The 19,212-nt window shown below is 42.9% G+C and overlaps 1 protein-coding gene across 3 annotated transcripts; it reads right to left on the reverse strand.

Annotated features, from left to right (window-relative positions):
- Positions 1–807: 807 nt before the first annotated feature.
- Positions 808–18,696, reverse strand: LOC146493535 (glutathione S-transferase A-like). 3 transcript variants are annotated; one of them, XM_085147729.1, is made up of 6 exons: positions 18,450–18,696; positions 18,300–18,365; positions 18,010–18,119; positions 1,703–1,814; positions 1,161–1,246; positions 808–1,077 (listed from the first exon to the last, which is right to left on the reverse strand). In XM_085147729.1, exons 1-6 carry the CDS (start codon positions 18,615–18,617, stop codon positions 948–950), a joined length of 672 nt encoding a protein of 223 aa, XP_085003855.1. In that variant the 5' UTR covers positions 18,618–18,696; the 3' UTR covers positions 808–947. The 3 variants fall into 3 exon arrangements, with proteins under 3 accessions (XP_085003855.1, XP_085003854.1, XP_085003853.1); XM_085147728.1 differs by lacking the exons at positions 18,010–18,119; positions 18,300–18,365; positions 18,450–18,696 and adding exons at positions 2,335–2,440; positions 2,617–2,682; positions 2,834–3,068 and having other exon boundaries at positions 1,703–1,818; XM_085147727.1 differs by lacking the exons at positions 808–1,077; positions 1,161–1,246; positions 1,703–1,814 and adding exons at positions 16,058–16,537; positions 16,643–16,728; positions 17,312–17,430 and having other exon boundaries at positions 18,014–18,119.
- Positions 18,697–19,212: the final 516 nt, after the last annotated feature.

Below are 19,212 nucleotides of genomic sequence, written 5' to 3' on the forward strand. Positions count from 1 at the left end.
AAACTGTACGATTGAATCACAGGGGTTAGAAATTTGTAGGTCACGATGATCTCACACTATACGGCCCGATGCTCTGATGCTCTGAGTGTCACACTGCGCGTCCATAACATGAAGTTTATAACATAAAATCTGTCTCTCGCTCTCCCTCTCTGTCTTTCACTCACACAGACACGCACACCACCATCAACTTTGCTGAATTGCTAATGAAAAACATTGACCAGGCAGCTGCAATTGAGCAGCAATGTCCATCCAACTCTTTTCACGGTTGTTGCAGTCATGATAATTTTGTGAGGCCACATCGAAAAGGCTCGGATGAATTTGTCAAAGTTTGACAAGGTGGGCCTCCATCGCTTGTGTCCAGATCACACGCTGCACTGCCGTGCTGCTTTGTCTTTTTCACTTCCATTTCTGTGTTTGCACATGTGCAGTGTGAGAGGTTGCGTTAAATCGGCTCATGGCACTGCTTCAACAGTGTGATACCCTCACGAGGGGCGACCAGGATTTCAAACAGGTTTGATTTTCTTGCGACCGTACGATTGCTGATTGGGAGCAGGCTGTGAGATGTTAATTGCTTCTCGTTACCCCATGTATACTACACGATCCACAACACATGATTAAGGCGAAACCCAGGCCAATCCCCAAAACGGTCGCACAACTGAAAAATCATCTCAAAATGGGGAAAAAAAATCACACCGTGTATCCTCAGCTTTAGCCTGACATCCAAACATCAAATTTGCAGTGAGTGGTGTGGAAAACCGATGTTTGATTTTGGTTAACATTAAATGATATCAACTTAACAAAGTGAACAAAACTGAAACTCAGTTTTTATTGCTTATTTTGGTCACAGCACAGTGATAATCACACATTATTGTCACAAATTATATTTAAAAAATGTATATGAATCACTAGTGCAGTGCAAGGAGTGGTAACAAATGAGCGCCTGAATCTCAGATGTCTTTCAGTGTTTCCTGTTTCGGTGCGTTCTTCCAAGTAGGAGGCCAGCTGGCTTTGATGCTGGGTCTGTTCATCAGACCTTTATAGTATTCTGCCAGTTTGGGGTAACGCTGTTCAGAAAGCCTACAGGAAAGAAGAAAGTCAGTGGGAAGTCATTTCTACTATTATTCTATTCATTAATGTGTCTGGTCATTTAGTCCTCTTACCCGTAGTGGAAGAGATAGGCAACGTTTGGGTAAACAACCACGTCGGCCAAGGAAAAGTCCTTTCCTACGATGAAACCACTCGAGGCCTAAAAATAAAAGATATATAAATTATATCCTTAAATTCAAAGGCAAGGTTGACTTGGTGATATAAGCCTTATTGCTGTGATGCTACACTGCTAACCACCATGCAGCTCTGTTTTGCATCTACTTCTTCTGCTTTAATTATACCTCATATTTACATTTATGCCACTGTTTAAGGATTTTCTTAAAGGGAACTAAAATGAAGCCTCATCACTCCTATCCTGCAAAGATTAAATGTTTTTATTCAAAGAGAAAACACTACTTTTTCCAGAGCACCTATTTTCTTTGTAATTCTGGAGCACATACATATATGTGTGGCTAAAACAACAAAATCTAAAAAGAAATTTATGGACCAGCTTATTTCTGGCTAGGTTTACAATCTACTCCTGTGGCTTTCCAACGTTTGTATTCTGGGTTTAATTTAGTCGTTGAGATCGCGTGCACACAGGTCATTCACACACCTGCAGGTATCCCTCCCACAGCTTCAACTCAGCAGTCAGAGCCTCTTTGTTTCTCTTAACGGCAGAGTCGTGTCTCTCTCCCTCTGGGACCCTGAAGTTGTAGTAGATAACACTTGCTGGAAATGTGTAAAAAGCAAAAAACAGAATTTTATATTGTGCCAAGGTGCTAAAGTGCCAAATCTCATGACAAACAAGTGACTTTGCATGCAAAACTAGTCTGAGCATGTGATCACTGGTGGGATTAACATGTAACGTATTAACATCAGTGTCTGTTATGATAGGTTGCTCATCAGAGAAATAGACTAAGGGATTGTCTTATTGTCTTAGTCTTAGATGGTCTTAGTGTGTGCCGTGTGTTTTGAACAACTAAAGGTCTCAAGGGGAGGCTGAGGAGGGTTAGTTGCTGAAGACAAGTGACAGTTGTTAGTGTGGTGTTGCCAAGTTCAGCAGTTCAAAATCCTAGAGCACAGACCTCTGAATGACAACATCAGCCAGGTCACACAGAAAGAGATTTAGCAGCCTTGATATATCCTTTACAGACTCACTAAATCACTGTGGTTCTAACGTTGTTCGGGGTACACACACTGTGATGAAGAGAGTTCAGGATCAGAAGTGCGTGAGAACAAACTTACATGATTTCTCAACAAGCGCGTTAACCTCAAACACACGCTGCAATATCTGCGCTCGCCCAACCTCGCAGTCAGGGATCAGCTTGGTTCCCTGCGACTTGTACTTGCACTGTTGGAGGAGACATGGAAATTTTTAACATGTAGCAAGAAGCTCTGTTGTTGTTTTTACCTCTGCGGTGTGGGGTGTCTGTTTATGCAATGCATTGTTTAACATATAATCACAAGTAGTTCTCCACACTAGGAACTCTATGGAGACATAACATTCAGATTCATTTGAGTTCTCACCTCCAGATGAAAGCATGCAGCACAGGACTCGTTGAGGGGTACATCCCCACATTTGAAGGCAGGAAGCTTTAAGAGACAGTGCAAACCATAAACACTTTGTTCTAGTTCAAGTCTTCTTATTTGTGAATGCCAAGTGAATACTCCTTTTTCTCTATTTCAGGAAAACAAATGCAGATTTCAGATATGAGAGTGTTTACATAGTGTGATATGAACCTACCTGACCCCTGGGGTTGATCTCCATGACTTCCTTTGACTTATGCTCCCCCTTCTCAAAGTAGAGTTGTTTTTGGTTGTATCCTTGCAGGTTCTTCTCCTCCAGAGCAATCATTACCCTCCAGCAGGGAGGAGATCCGGAAGCCCACAGCAGAGTCATGTCCTTGGCCATGATTTCAGAGTGAAGCGCTTAACCTGACAGGTAAAGTCGAGGAATGTTTAAGACTGAAGCTGGAGTGGGTGAAAGCCCTGGCTTTATAGCGCCAGTCGGCTTTGTCACGATTCCTGGAAATAAGCCCCATCCCATTTCTGTGCTCCAGCCAAAGATCCGTCCAGACCTGATCCAAAGGCAGACAAAGAATCTGAGGGTAGATGGGGAAAAATTGTGGGTCAAAGGGAAACATGAAAAAACTACAGCATGTCAGGACTAAACATTAGACACTGAATTTTAAATAGTGAAAAACTTTTCTAAAACATAATAAAAGACAATGAAGCCAGGGGGAAAACAGTGTATAAAGTAGCTGGAGTGGAAGTTAGAATGATACTGTTGTGCTCCTGTGTGGTTAGGGATCTTGTCAGCTTTTGCAATTTGCATTTAGTCATACTTCAAACAAATGCTTATCCAGAAAATGTAATTTGAAAGTGTGATTTATGCCTTTTTTCTTTTTCTTCTTCTCCTTCTTTGTTTTTTTTTTTAATTATTATTTTACATCAAGGTATTTCCTGTGTCTCCATTACTTTCAGTATGCTGATTTTGCTTACGTTGCATGACATATCAAAAAAAGTTCATTCTGTTCATCTGGATGTAGCAGACACACTATTCAGTTTTCAGTGACTTCTTCAGACTCACTAGAAGTTATGGATTTCCTTACCTGGATGATTCAGCATGCATCGAAACACTGCATACTATACTAATTTTCTGTTGAGAGATCATATATTAAAACAGAGCATGTGCAGAATGACAAATAGACAATGGTAGCTGGGGTTTTTTGTACAGTTGGTTTTGTTATGTTGAATTAGAGCCTGCTCTGCATGCATTAATCCTCCTTTGTTGCCAGTGTGGATGTTTGTTCTGCCTTTTGCACTGGGCTTTCATTAATAAGGGAGCGACTGCTCAGTGCACCGCCCTCTATAAACAAAGTCTGAATTAAAAGATGTAGGATTTTCGAAGAAAGTCTAAACCTTTCATATCGTTATATGTTTGGGTGTGGTGTTTTCAATGTAACTTTGCATATGATGGACATGTTTTCTTTTACCTGGCTTTATTTTGAAATATCATAAGCTGCTTCATGTCATAGTGATGACAGTGAACCTGTTGGACAGATTTGAGCAGTTTAATGATCGTTATTTTTTTTACTTCTCTAATTAATATTACAGATGTTTCCCAAACTGGGCTGATGGGACAAAACAGGAGAACCAACAAGTCCAAAATAAGCTTAGAAAAATTTCCAGAACATTCAGCAGGTAGCACAGGTAAAAGGGCCAAGTCACAGGAAGTCACTTTCCACCAGTGCCTTAACTATGTCAGATAAGAAAATGTTCACAAAGCTCATGAAAGCAAGTCTATTGTGGCCAAAATACAGTACACTCAGTGTTCCTTAAAGAGAGTGTGCATTTAATAAAGCAATGCAAATTCAGGCAAATGGCATAAAAATGATTCATTCAAAGTGCTTCATTTATGCAATGTCATGCTAACTCAGGGCTTCTGAGTTACCTTTGTGTACAGAAAAGTAGTTGCAGCACGCCCATTCAAATAAACTCTGAATACCTTCAGAGTTTGCAAAACACCTAGCTACCATCCTTGCTCCTCTCGTGGGGAACACCCCACACCACATCAAGAACTCCACCGACTTCACTGACAAGGTCCAGAAACTTACCCTGGACCCAGATGAAACCATGGTGTCCTTTGATGTAGTCTCTCTCTTCACGTGCATACCCACCACGGAGGCCGTGGAGACTGTCAGAAAACGACTACAAGAAGACAGCTCTTTGGAGGACAGGATCAACTTCACACCCGATCAGATTTGCACACTGTTAGACCTCTGCCTCACCACTACATATTTCAAATACAACGAAGGCTATTACAGACAAAAACATGGCTGTGCCATGGGCTCCCCCGTGTCACCTATTGTAACCAACCTTTACATGGAGGAAGTGGAAAGGAAGGCTCTTGGCTCTTTCAAAGGAAGAGTACCCAGCCACTGGTACAGATATGTAGACGACACCTGGGTCAAAATCAAGACACAAGAAGTGGAATCCTTCACTGCGCACATCAACGCTGTGGATAAAAACATCAAGTCCACCAGGGAAGACACAAAGGACGACTGTTTGCCTTTCCTGGACTGCGCTGTGCACATTGAAGAGAATGGCAACCTCAACATCGAAGTTTACCGGAAGCCCCCACACACGGACCAGTACCTCCTGTTTGACTCCCATCACCCTCTGGAACACAAACTTGGAGTAATTAGGACCCTACACCACCGGGCAGAACATGTTCCCTCTAAGCCTGAAGGAAAAAAGAAGGAACACACACATGTAAAGGAAGCACTCAAAACGTGCGGCTATCCTAAATGGGCGTTCATAAAGTCAGCAAAGAGGCACAAAAAAGAAGATCAGACACCAGCGAGGGAGGATAAGAAGGACAGACGCAACAACATTGTCATCCCCTATGTAGCCGGTGTATCAGAAAAACTCAGGAGGGTTTTTTCCAAGCATGACATCCCGGTGTACTTCAGACCCAGCAACACGCTCAGACAAAAACTGGTTCACCCGAAAGACAAAACGCCAAAACACAGACTTAACAATGTGGTGTATGCCGTACAGTGCAGCGAGGAATGCCCAGACCTCTACATTGGAGAGACCAAACAGCCACTTCACAAGCGCATGGCACAACACAGAAGAGCCACCTCCACAGGACAAGACTCAGCTGTCCATCTGCATCTTAAGGATAAAGGACACTCTTTCGAGGATGCCAGTGTTCACATTTTGGACAGAGAGGACAGATGGTTTGAAAGAGGAGTGAAAGAAGCCATCTATGTCCACTGTGAGCGACCATCTTTGAACCATGACACCAACTCTCTGCCATCTATAATCCAGTTTTGAGATCCCTTCCCAGACGTCTTAACGCCCACTCACATCCTGGGCCATCTGACCTCAGGAATTCGCATGATAAGGTGGGGCCAGGTTTCACAATGAACTCACCCGAAACTCTGGCTGATTGGGACCCACACCCAGTTCCACACCTTGGCTCAGGCGATTAGAGGATCATCAGGGGGTCCTTTTGTCCCTCTGTGGGGGGAAACTCCCACTAGGTTTAAATCTGGGACTCTCCACCATTTGACCTTAGAACTGAAGAAGCTTCTCGGATGAGAGGTGAAACGTCTTCAAGCAACTTAAAGAAGTCCAGACGCTTTTCTTTGCAAGCTCCTTTGACTATGATGACCTGGATGACTGAGAACCTTCACAGACATATTCTGAATACCTTTGTTGTTTGTTCCTAGAGTATTTAAAAGTAGAATGGGAGGGAGAGTCTTCAGTTTTCAGGCCCCTCTTCTGTGGAACCAGCTTCCAGTTTGGATTCGGGAGACAGACACTATCTCTACTTTCAAGATTAGGCTTAAAACTTTCCTTTTTGCTAAAGCATATAGTTAGGGCTGGACCAGGTGACCCTGAATCCTCCCTTAGTTATGCTGCAATAGATGTAGGCTGCCGGGGATTCCCATGATGCATTGAGTTTTTCCTTTCCAGTCACCTTTCTCACTCACTATGTGTTAACAGACCTCTCTGCATTGAATCATATCTGTTATTAACCTTTGTCTCTCTTCCACAGCATGTCTTTTATCCTGTCTTCCTTCTCTCACCCCAACCGGTCGCAGCAGATGGCCCCGCCCCTCCCTGAGCCTGGTTCTGCCAGAGGTTTCTTCCTGTTAAAAGGGAGTTTTTCTTTCCCACTGTCGCCAAAGTGCTTGCTCATACGGGGTCATATGATTGTTGGGTTTTTCTCTGTATCTATGAAGCGCCTTGAGGCGACTTTTGTTGTGATTTGGCGCTATAGAAATAAAATTGAATTGAATTGAATTAACATATAGATGAGGGTACATGAGATTGGACACCTGAAGCAAACATTGCTTTTCACATTTTCTGTAAGCTTCTGATGACACACTGTAGCACCTTTTAAGTCCCAACTCCACTCCATCTCTAAGCATTAGATTTTGTGCTTTCCTTCAGCACTAAAATGTCTGTTTTATTTGGTTAATGTTGACAACAGAGTTAAAATGCATTTAAACCTAATGCAAGTGCAACCTAGACCTAAGTAGGAAGTAGCCAGCTGGCTTTAACACTACGTGTCTCCTTCAGCAGATTGTAATACTCTCCTAGTTTAGGGTAAAGCTTTGCAGTAAGCCTACAGACAGTGTTGGGGAGTAACGGAATACATGTACCGCCGTTACATATTTAAAATACAAAATATGAGTAACTGTATTCCGTTATAGTTACCGTTTAAAAAGGTGGTATTTAGAATACAGTTACTTTGTTGAAATAAATGGATTACATGGCGGTACTTTCCTGTTTCATATTGTTGCGGGTCAGGACTGTTTGGGTTTTGTTTGATAGCTATATTCTGTTGTTTCAGGCGGCAGTGTTACGGTTGCCATGGTTACAGGGTGACGCTCTCTCTCTGAGTGTTTCCTGGGTGAGAGAGCGCCTTTTTGTTGTTGTGCTAAGCTAATAGGCAGAATGCTACCGGTATAGCTCTAAAGAATGTAGCATCATAGGCAGTGTAGTCCGTGCTGCAGGGAGAATGGACTGCCATACACGTTATGTGTCTGTGAGCGAGGGAGGGAGAAAAAGGAAAAGTACGAGCTGTCATCGAGCAAAAACGGGAGCTGGAAGCATGTAAATATAATAATAACCACTGCAGCCAAGAAGAGTGCCTGACCAGCCCAGTTGTAAGTAAGCTATTAAGACTCGACTGTACACAGTGTTCGTGTTTTCCTCCAAAAACAATAAGTTCAGTTGGAGCAGCCTTTCAACGCCTCTCTCTGTCTCTGGCTAACAAAGTTGACCCAGACAACAAAGTAAAGCTATATTTCGGCTACGAGCCCGACACAGAACCCACCGTATTAGCCAGAGGTCCCTTTACTACGGTTCGGAGCCGCGGACCGTCAGTAACAGTAATAAATCACAGCAATAGTACATTCATGTAGTTGTAAACAGCATGATAATATATTAAGTAATCCAAAGTATTCAGAATACGCTACTCTCATTGAGTAACGTAACGGAATACGTTACAGAATACATTTTGGGACATGTATTCTGTAATCTGTAATGGAATACATTTTAAAAGTAACCTTCCCAACACCGCCTACAGATCATACTGGAAAGTATTTATAAAGTGTTGTGCCTGTCAACACATTTTATACTGACAATACTGCAAGTAACGTCTCCATGTGCTCAACCAAACATGAAAAGATAAACTGATGGATAACTGCTGAGATAGCAAGTTCAGACAGGTGACAGTCTAAGACCTACAAAATGTACAGGCCAAAATCGAATCAGGTTGAGTGAGTTTGAAGTTGTTTATGCTGTACATACACACATTTCTCTAAGTAAGCCTCCCAGAAAAACAAAACAATGACTTCGAAGCTGAATAGTGTGTCTGGTATACTCTGTGGACAAAAGTTTAGGACCACTCATCTTAATCATGGAATTCAGGCGTTTTCAGTCTCATTGCCACATGTGTATGAAATGAAGCATCTAGTCTTGCAGCCTGCCTTGACAAACATTTACAAAGGAACTCATTGTTCTATTTAGCTCATTGAATTCAGCTGTAGGTGGTATTATTGCAAACTGTACTTGGACTAGAAGAAATACAGATAAAATTACCACATCTATTTTCCATTTTTCCTTCTGTGGCTATTTCACATAAGAACAGCTCTCAAATATGTAATCTACTTCATTTAAATAAGCAACTCAAATATGTTAACTCAGAATTGTGATGGTGTTGTTGTTTTTTTGTGTGGGTTTTTTTTTTTGTGTGTGTATTTTTAGTGGGGAGGGCATGTTCAAGAAAATATTGTACATTTACCATGACGTGTAACTTTTCCATCCTTTAGTATAGTTTAGTTTTCAGGACTCTGCTTTATTTTATTCATTTATCTTTTCTCTCTTTCTTTAAGTTATTCTTTCCTATATTATGTCTAAAATGCTTTGTTTTTACTCTACATATTTATGTGGTTACATTTTTACTTTTCTACATATCTACATCAATCATTATGTAACATGATGGTATCATGACCATGTAGTAACAAGTTTGGCAGGCCCTTAAACAAACAAACAGCTTTTTCTTCACTCCACAAGCAATTCCTCGAGCTACTGCAGCTATCTTATCCCACCCCGCCTCAACAAAAAAACAAAAGAGAAAATAAGGACATCTGCTGAGACCTATGCCTTCTTCAAGTAGTTACTAGCAGTGTAGGGACTAACGCGTTATTAAGTAACGCGTTACAGTAACTACGTTATTATTGTGGTAACAAGCACGGTAACTAGTTATTATGCCAAAATTAGGAACGCGTTAATCGTTACTGGGATTTAGATAGGGTCGTTATTCGTTACTTCGTGTGGTGGCTATTATGGAGCTTCCACAGATTCAGTAACATTAGCAAGTGATGGAGGCAGCAGGTGGATGAGGGAAAGGGGAGGCAGGAGGAGCAGAGACCCGAGGTGGCCGCCGGTACGAGTGTCAGGTGAACTGAACTTCAGGTAAGAAGTTATGACCTGCAGTCTATCTGGGTCAGATATGAACCAAGTTTAGGTGGAGTTTATTTTCGTTATGCTAACTTTTTTGTAATGGGTACTAGCTAGCATGACGGAGTTTCTATTTAGCTGGGTGGGTGCTGTGATGTTACTGATGTTGAACTTTATTTTGTTCATAAGGTTAATTATTAGAGTTGCCAACCGTCCCCTAAAAAACGTAATCGTCTCGTATTCAGAGAAAATATTACGCGTTTCGTATTGAGGTGAATAGGAACACAGTTTGTCCCGTACTTCAGCTACAATGAAAAAGACACAAAGCTGGAGTTATTCTGTGTCTTTGCTGCACAGCTGCCTCTTCTTCTCTCATTCTCTCATTCTCTCCCCCTCCCTCTCCTGTTTCTACTTCAATCATGAAACTGATCAATGGTCACTTGCCCCTCCTTTCCTTCCTTCCTTCCCCATCTCCAGCTGCTTCCCTCTTCCCGCTCCACCACAATCATCCACACATGCAGGGCCTTGGGGTAAAGATGTGTCACCAGGGTGCAGGGGAGGCATCCCCCCCTCTGTCCCCTTCTGGCTGCCTGTGCCTCAATTTTATCTCACAACTTAGACATTCACATTACTCACACTCTCATAACACATACATATAGGATCTTGGGGGTGGGCACGCTACACGAAATACAAAAGACCATCAGGGTGTACACCTCACCCCTGGAGTCGTTGTCCACCTCTCAATTTTAAATACACGTAGACATTGAGGGCTAGCAGGAGGGGCTATGCGCTTACCTGCTGCTCTCTGGCAGGTAGCTCCATGCCCTCCTGGGTTTTAAGTGCACCTTAGAACACACATACATCAACACTACATATGAGCGAGCGGAGGGAGGTTTGGAGTCTTCTCACTCCCCCGCTCTCTGTGGCCTGCTGGAGCGGGGGGGCTGGGAGGAGGAGTTGGCCGTCCGACTGGGGTTTGGAATGTGGGGCCTCCCTGCTGCTGCGGAGTCGGAGCGGTCTGTTTCTCCCCACCCCAGGGAAAAGGGTAACACCACCTGGGTCTGGGTGCAGTTTCCCCCTCCAGGGGCAGGGGTACCTAGACCCGGTTCTTAGAGTACGCTTGGGGAGTGTGATTGTGTGTACAGTGTCTCTCTATGTCTGTCTCCACGTTGGGTAAGTGTTGAGTAATTGCATATGAGAGCATGAGGGTGGGAATGAATGTTTGTATCTGTGTGTGCCTGTATGTCTGTGTTCATATGTCAGGTCGGGTATCAGACGCCACCTCTCTGGGGACATCTCGGGCCCTCCAAGGTATGGAGGCCTATCTCCCCCCACCACTTCCCCTGCCAGTGGCAGACGCCCTCAGACATCGGTGCGTTGGTGGTTCTTTGTGTCCGGGGATGGGCGTCCAGGTACACACCGGCTCACTCCTTGGTGACTGCTTGTCGGTGCCTGGAGCCTGGGGCTCGCTCGGGCCACTTCGGGGGTGGGGTGCCCTCGGCCTCTTGGCCTGGGGCTCGGTCACTCTGGCACAGCTGGCTGCCGGCGGAGCTCAGGGGCACGTCACTGCAACCCCCCCCCCCCTGGCTTCTGCTCCACGGCTGCTGAGTGAGCCCTCATCTGGGATCTGGGACTCTCCTCAGCTCTTTCTGGGATAGTGGCGCGCAGTGGCGGTCCTAGTCTGTTTGGCGCCCCATATATATATATATATATATATATATATATATATATATATATATATATATATATATACAGTATGTATGTATATATATATATATACATACACATATATATATATATATATATATATATATATACATATATAAACTAATACGCTCACTTTTTGCGTATAGAATTTCGAAAAAACATCGGTGCAAATTATAAGTCTGTATCATAATGTCTTGTGTTTTCGTGTTTGTTGGGTTTTTTTTTTAATTGTTTTATTTTGCGAGTTGGTTATTAGATGCTGCTCCAGCCAGCCAGAGAATCCCCCGCAGCCCCGCCCTCTCCTCCCTGTGCCGCAAGCAGCAGGCGCACCTCGCAAACGCGCCCTTACTCCCAGCAAATGGACAATAGAAAACCGATCGGTGCCTATGCCATTCCCAATATGTGCTGGCTGATGTCGGGGCAGCATGAGTACGAGCAATTTTTTATTAATTTTTTTGCCGATGCCCGTGAATCCGCTCCCCACTACGATGCCGCCCCGGGCAACCGCCCATGTCGCCCGTATCAAAGACCGCTACTGGTGGCGCGGCTGCCCCTCTGTTGGTCTTCCTTGGTGTCTTGTGTTCTGAGGGCCTCTGGATGTCTGGAGTTTTGATCTCCTCCATACCTGCTTCTTGCCCTGGTGGACGGGGCTGTGGCTCCCCACACCCTCTAGCAGATCATTACATGAAGGAACCTTTTAAAAGCAACTGTGCGCTGTCGATCTGGCATGCTGCACAATAATGTTTAATATTTAGTATTTACTTTTTTCTTTTTTCTTTCTCAACAGGTGATCCAGGTGATTGATATATGTATTTTTTTTGTCTGCTTATTTTGTTGGTTTTCGTTTTTTGCCCTTTATCCCTGTCCCTCTTCTCTGCTGTTTTTCTTTCCCTCTTTCTTTCTCCCTTTTCTTTTCCTCATTTAAATCTGTCCCGTATCTAACAAGTGAAAATAAAAAATAAAATAAACAATAAAAGGTGAATCAAATAGATCATTATGGCAAGGCTGGGATGGTCCATTTGGTAAAGTAAATCCGTTGGGCATTTTTCTTCGCCTTTAGACAATAATTCTAATGGCAAAAGAACCAAACGGGACAGGCAAAAAAAAAGAAAAAAAAAGAGAAAGGACGGTCCCGCCCCTCAGATGGTCCAGCAGATGGTCCCGCCCCTCCCTGAGCCTGGTTCTGCCAGAGTTTTCTTCCTGTTAAAAGGGAGTTTTTCCTTCCCACTGTCGCCAAAGTGCTTGCTCATAGGGGGTCAGGTTTTTCTCTGCATGTATTATTGTAGGATCTACTGTACAATATAAAGCGCCTTGAGGTGACTGTTGTTGTGATTTAGCACTATATAAATAAAATTGAATTGAATTGAAAATTGAAAAAATAAAAACTTTGAGATGTTTGAGTCTAGGGAGATTTACTAGGCAGTAAAGGATTTATTAGGGATCAGTTAGAACAAGTACTTTATTTTAGGCAGAACCATCATTTTAATGGTAGCACTTATTCCCACGAGTGATATGGGTAAAGCGTTCCAATGTGTGAGACTTTCTTCTAGTAACTAAGAAATCCAAGCAATGTGCGGACTTCTCCGACTGTGCGAGGTTTCTTATCTTCCAGAGCCAGAACTCCTTCTAAACCCTTTGGGTCGATCTGAATTCTTTCTCGGAACACCATTCACATGATGTACCTAATTTGTCTCTTAAAGAGTTCATATTTGGCTGGATGACGCTTAATGCCATGTTGTCAAATCCGGTGGAACACTCGTCTTAGATGGTCTACATGGTCATCAAAAGTTTTTGAATAACAAAGGACATTGTCCAGATATGGCACACAGCACTTGTCTCTGTTGCCCTCTAACACTCTCTCCAGCTGGTATATTAGTCAGTCCGAAGGGCGTTTACCCATTCGTAGAGTCTCCAGGGTGTACGACAGGTGGTTAGATCTCTCGATTCCTCACTCGCAAAACCTTGATGGTATGCACTCCCTAAGGGCCAAGATAGAGAACCATGAATTGCTTCCTAGGCTGTCCAATAAATTCTGGATCCCTGGGAGTGGATGGCAATGTGGGATGGTTTTGCTCACAGAAGTCAATACACCGGCGAAAACTATTGTCCTTTTTTTCACTCTACCCCCAATCCACCCTGTATGTAAGAGGTTTTAAATATATTCCTTCACAGTGGCCTTGGAATGGAGTGGTAGCTTTTTGAAATGGAGTGTTGTCAGTCTTACTAAGGTAGTGGTTCCCAAACTTTTTTTGCTAGGTCTCCCTTTATTTTACAAAAATAAAGGTCTCCCCTGCAGAATTAGTTTTTTTTTTTTACAAAAAAAAAACAAATTCTGCAGGGGAGACCTACCTTGGCACTTGTGCAGGTGAAATCAAAGGGAAGACATGCTTCACCATATTTTCTAGTCTTTGGCTTAGAATGAAGTTGGTTTGGAAACCTATTCAGCTATGCTTCATCTCCTGCTTTGTGTTTGTGTGGGCGCCCCCCCCCCCCCCCCCTGCAATGGCTCTGCGCCCCCCCCCCCCCCCTAGGGGGCGGGCCCCGCACTTTGGGAAGGTCTGTACTAAGGGATGAATTCAGCGTCTCCATCATTGTGAGCAAACACGTCTGATTCCTCATAGAGAATTTGCTGTACCTTACTCTGGTCATGCTCAGGCAGGTGATCTAAATCAACATTTGGTTGCCATTTTTCTTCTGCGTTGTCAGCCCTGCAATTATTTCTTCCCATTACTGTGTCTATTACTGGTTGAACTTACTGGGGTAGCGCACAGAAGGGTATCATTGTGTGGTTCTGCGAGCCTCTGTGTAGTTGGATGTATGTTTACAAGTGTACTTTCAACAATTTCCACAGTAAATGCTTTTGGAGGTTAAAAACAAAACAAAACATCATGCCTTGTGGAATTCTGGATTGGAATTTTCCCTATTTTAGAGCCACTAGCCGGCACATCAACAAGCGCAGGAAATAGTTCCAACCCATCTGGCAAGTTACATTCTACATTGGCCTCTCCATTGGATTCAATCAACATGACTCCTCCTCCAGGAAAAGCTCTCATGTGACATTTCACCTTGCAGATCTGACTATTGCGGTGGATGGTGAGTCCCTTCTTGCCAACTCTCAATACTGGGCATTCTGACTCTTCCAGGGGTGGCTTTGAGTTGACCACACAGACAAAACTTTCAGCATCACTGTTCTGAATTATCAAAGCCTCTGAAAGAAGATCCACTAAGTTGGTGTTATCTATTTGATCACAGTTCCCAGCATTTTTCTCTTGTATTACACTGAAGCCTAGTAATGGGCTGCTTGTTGACTTACTAACATGGGAACATAAAGAGCAACTGAGGCTTGTTTGCTACTTGTGATCTCAAGAAGAACTTTTATCCACCCATCAAGTGGAAGAGCTATCCAATTAGTTACAGTGACTTTGAGTGGGTGGTCTGAGAGTACACTTTCAAGTGGCTTAATTGTCACATTTGGCAAGGCTTTCTGCACCCAAAAATTCTCCACTATGCTTGCCTGGGTCCCACTATCCAATAACATCTAAAGTTTGACCCCATCTAGATCACAATTTACCATACACCTACCCCCGATCAGCAGGCGAGACATCCCCTGATCCTCGAGGCTCTTCAGTCGTTTACTTCTCAGAAAGTCAAATATAAAATCAAAGAGCTCCATCTCAGTTACGTCATCACGAGGAAGATTTTCCACCTCTTCTTCTTGACATGATATTGCAAGTTTATGGAGCAATTCCGAGTTGGCGCCACTGGTCAGCTGATTAAGCTGTTGCTGGATCTCCCATTGTAGGTCGTGCCAAGTGGCCATGCCTGGATAGCTGAAGTCTGTCGCTCTGGATAGTAGTGCTGTTAAGCATAGGGACATGAATCCCACGGTTCTTAGTTGATCAGCACCTGACTACCACGGCACTAATACCGGACAAGCGCCCAAATTTGTTGTCTCCCTAAGTTGGTGGTCAAAGGGGCAACTGGTTTCCTTTGCCAGCAACGTATAATGCTGTGATAAAGAGTAGAAACAGTACACAAGTTGAGCTTCATAACAGGAAGTTTTACTCTTCCTCTGTGTCCCAAAACACTACTCGATACCAACAGTGCACTATGCACCCTCTAGCGCCCGAAAGTTCAATAGCATTTTAATACCTAAAACTGCCATAATCCGACAATAATGTTTAAATGACAGGTTACCAAATACAAATGTAACCCCAAAAAAAACTTAAGCTTGACTCTCTTTCTCTTTTTATTTTCAATATTATATTTTAACAGATGGCTATTTTCAACTCTCTAAATTTATATTACTTCAGAAGTCAGATGTTGAAACTCTGGAGTGATGTCAGGTATATGCATTAGTGAGTTGCAGTAGGAAAGTTGGAAAAAGAAGGAAAAACAGGATTTATTTTTGCTTCTTTGGCAGGTAGAGCTATTTGGGTATCACAAGCAATACAGCATAACATTTGTTGTTTGTGCTTCGCTGCAGCACGTCTGTGGACTCAGCATATGGCTTATTCAGCAAGTTATAGTTTTACTGCTGTTTTATAACATCCACTGCCAGCATTATGGATTGTTAACCTCCTGGTGGAGGAGTTGCTCAAACTTTCGAAATGAAAAATCCAGGTTAAGGGGGAGTTCCAGATAAAAATTCCAACTGGGAACTCAGTTGGAATTTAATGTGACTTTGATGTCTTTACAAATCCATGCAGTGATTGCTCAAGTGTTGCTACCTAGATAGGAAAGCTCAGTTTCAAAGAGAAGAATGATAACAATCAAGTAAAGTGTTAAAGTTTTGATTTAGTGGCCTTTCCTGTCAAAACTGCACAGATGCAGGATGGATTTAACCCTCTCACACATAGTGGTCACTGCAGTGGACAGCTATTCAAAGGCTTTTTTTTTGTATTTGTGTCAGTGTTGATGGTATACTTGCAAATAAACCACTACATTGGACACTGATGTGTCACTCCATACACATCAGTTGTCCACCTAAGTGGACATGTAAAAAAGTCTTTGAAAAGTATATGTTAAAAAAAATATTCATCATATTGTACTGAAATACACAGAATAGTAACAAATTAAAAACACAACAAGGAAAGACTGGCTTGTCAGCTGATGAGCCTGTCAATCTCAGATGTCTTTTAAAAAGTCCTGTCCAGGGGTGTCCTTCCAAAGTGGAGGCCAGGTGGCCTTGATGCTGGGTCTGTCCTTCAGATTTGTATGGTATTCTGACAGTTTGGGGTAACGTTTCTCACTTAGCCTGCAGGAGAGATCAAAATCAGAGTGAGTTCATTGCTGTTTATTATTCCATTCATTCATCTTGCCAAGCAGCTAAACGTCAGCCTTAGTAAAGTAGCTTACTTACCCCATGCGGAAGAGAAGAGCAACGCTTGGATAAACAATCACATCAGCCATTGAAAAGCTCTTTCCCGCCAGGAAACCACCTGGTGTCTAAGAGAAAAACAAAATAAAGCGCTGTGAGGGGAAAACACTGCAGAACTCAGATTCTAAATATTCCACAGTGTGTCTTTACCTTTAAAGATAAGTAAAATGTTTACGTAAGATTTTTACACAAACAGCGTTAGCATATATATTGACTGTTTAAATTTGGTACAGATAGTCTGCCTGGCTTTGTTCAAATATCATCCGAACATGTCCTGCTGCTTTGTTTTTCTTTTTTAACTTTTGGTGTTTTTTTCTAACCTTAACCCAGTTTTCTTAAGAGGCTTTAGAATCTGCCAGATTGTAGGAAGGTTTTTCCTGTGACTTGCCTGGCTAAAGAAAAGAGTTGCATCTCTGTAACACAGTGCAATAGGCTGTTTGGGTGTAAAGTACGTGATTTTACCTCCTCCTGCAAAGATTATGTTTGCGTCAAAACATAAACTTTCCTCAGAAAAAGATTCCCCGACTGTTTCTCCCACTACAAAGCAGTTGGAGCACAAAGCCAGAGCAACAAAGCTATGTAGGTATAGGTTTTGTGCACTGGATGCTTGTTTAGCAGTAGAGTGAAAGTGCGTGCGGGTCATTCACATACCTTCTGCAGGTGTCCCTCCCACATCTGCACCTCGCCAGTCAGCGTCTCCTTGAGTCTCTTAAAGGCAGATTCGTGCCTCTCATTCTCCGGGACCCTCCGGTTGTACATAAAAACATCCGCTGCAAAATATCAGAACAGACATTTCATGAAGATATTCACTGTCTAAGGATTTAAAGCTTTGAGAAAAAAGAAAGTTTCCACACACTGCACAGCATCCACTTCCATATTTTGTATTTTTGGTATGTCTGTGCATTGCTGTGTAACATCAGGCTGTAGGCTGTAAATGCTTGCTGTGATAAACGGAGATTAACATCCTGTTGTGAGGGTTACTCCCAAGGAAATAGTGCATTATGCCAGAGCCTAATTATGTGAACACACAACTTATTATTGGGTGGCATGTTTTTTGAACAACGCTGACCTCAGGAAGAGCAGGGGAACCACCTCTGAGGAGGTTTGCTGAACGCATGAAGTATCAGTGGTTTAAAGGTGACAGGTTCGTGCGTGATGTTGCCAATCATTGACTCAAAATCCCAAAAGGCAGATCTTTTAATGGCAGCAACAACAGCTAAGTCATGTAGAGAGTGAACATGTCCCACTAAAACCTCACTAAATGTAATTTGGGGGATCGGACATGAAAGTGCAGGAACTCAACAGTTATGTCTTTGTGGTTCAAAACCAGAGAGAAGATTTAAGCTAACATACCCATTTTCTGGTGAAGCGTGTTACCCTCAAAGGTACGCTGGAGCACCAGGGCTTTCTCGCTGGAGTTCACAGGGATCAGTTTGGTTCCCTGGGACATGTACTCACACTGTTGGTCGAGACAGGAAAACAGTAAGTGTTATAAAGAGCAGCAAAAAGCTCTGGTTTCTTTTACTCTGCAGTGTAGGGTGCATGTCCAAACAATCATGGTAAACCTAGTAATCCCTCAACTTGACCTCCAACAACCTATCTCCTTGACAACAAGGCAGTACCTTGCTCGAGTTCTCACCTCCAGGAAGAAGCATGCACCGTAGGACTCGTTGATGATTTTGTCCCCACATTTGAAGGCAGGAAGCTTTAAGACAAAGTGGAAAAAAATATGAATAGGTTCAAGTTCAAGCATTCAAAGTCCAGATTGAAACCTGTGATGCAAGCCTACCTGTCCCCTGGGGTTTACATCCATGACTTCCTTTGACTTGTGCTCTCCTTTCTCGAAGGACAGCAGTTTTTGGTTGTATCCCTGCAGTTTCTTCTCCTCCAGAGCGATCATTACCCGCCAGCAGGGGGGAGAGCCGGAGCCCCACCAGATAGTCATGTCCTTGGCCATGATTTCAGAGTGAACAGCTTAGTATGGCAGCTGAAATTACTGAAGGTTAGAGATAAGAAGACTGAAGCCACAACAGCTGAAACAGTCTCGTTTTATAGCAAAACTCCAGCCCTCCACATCCGGATTGGTGGATTTAAGTCCCGTCCCATTTTGGTCTTCTGACAAGAGATCTCTTACCCTCTTACATCACAACCCCACAGTTTATATGACATGATAATGAAAGTCAGAGATTTCTGCAGCAGCACAGTTAAATTTATTGACTGTGATTTAATCTAAAGCTGCTCGTATTCACAGGTGTGCAAAACTGTCATTTTTATGTTGAAAAACTTTTGGAAATGCAAACAAAACAATTCACCTTCAGATCAAATCAAGTGCACAGAGTAAAGTGACACTGGGTGCTTTGTTGCCGTGCAGTTCGTTCAGATGTCATCATTCCTGCATGTTACTTGTGTCTGTGCTTCATTAATATGGTTGCATGTCAACAGTCACAACCTTAGTATCCATCTAATGTGCATATGTTAAACCCTTAAAGATCGTTCTTTATGCATTCATATATTCTTACAAGTAATGCTGTTGATTTGTTGAAACTCACGGT

This window comes from Neolamprologus multifasciatus, chromosome 22, assembly GCF_963576455.1.
Source record: "Neolamprologus multifasciatus chromosome 22, fNeoMul1.2, whole genome shotgun sequence".
Taxonomy (NCBI): domain Eukaryota; kingdom Metazoa; phylum Chordata; class Actinopteri; order Cichliformes; family Cichlidae; genus Neolamprologus; species Neolamprologus multifasciatus.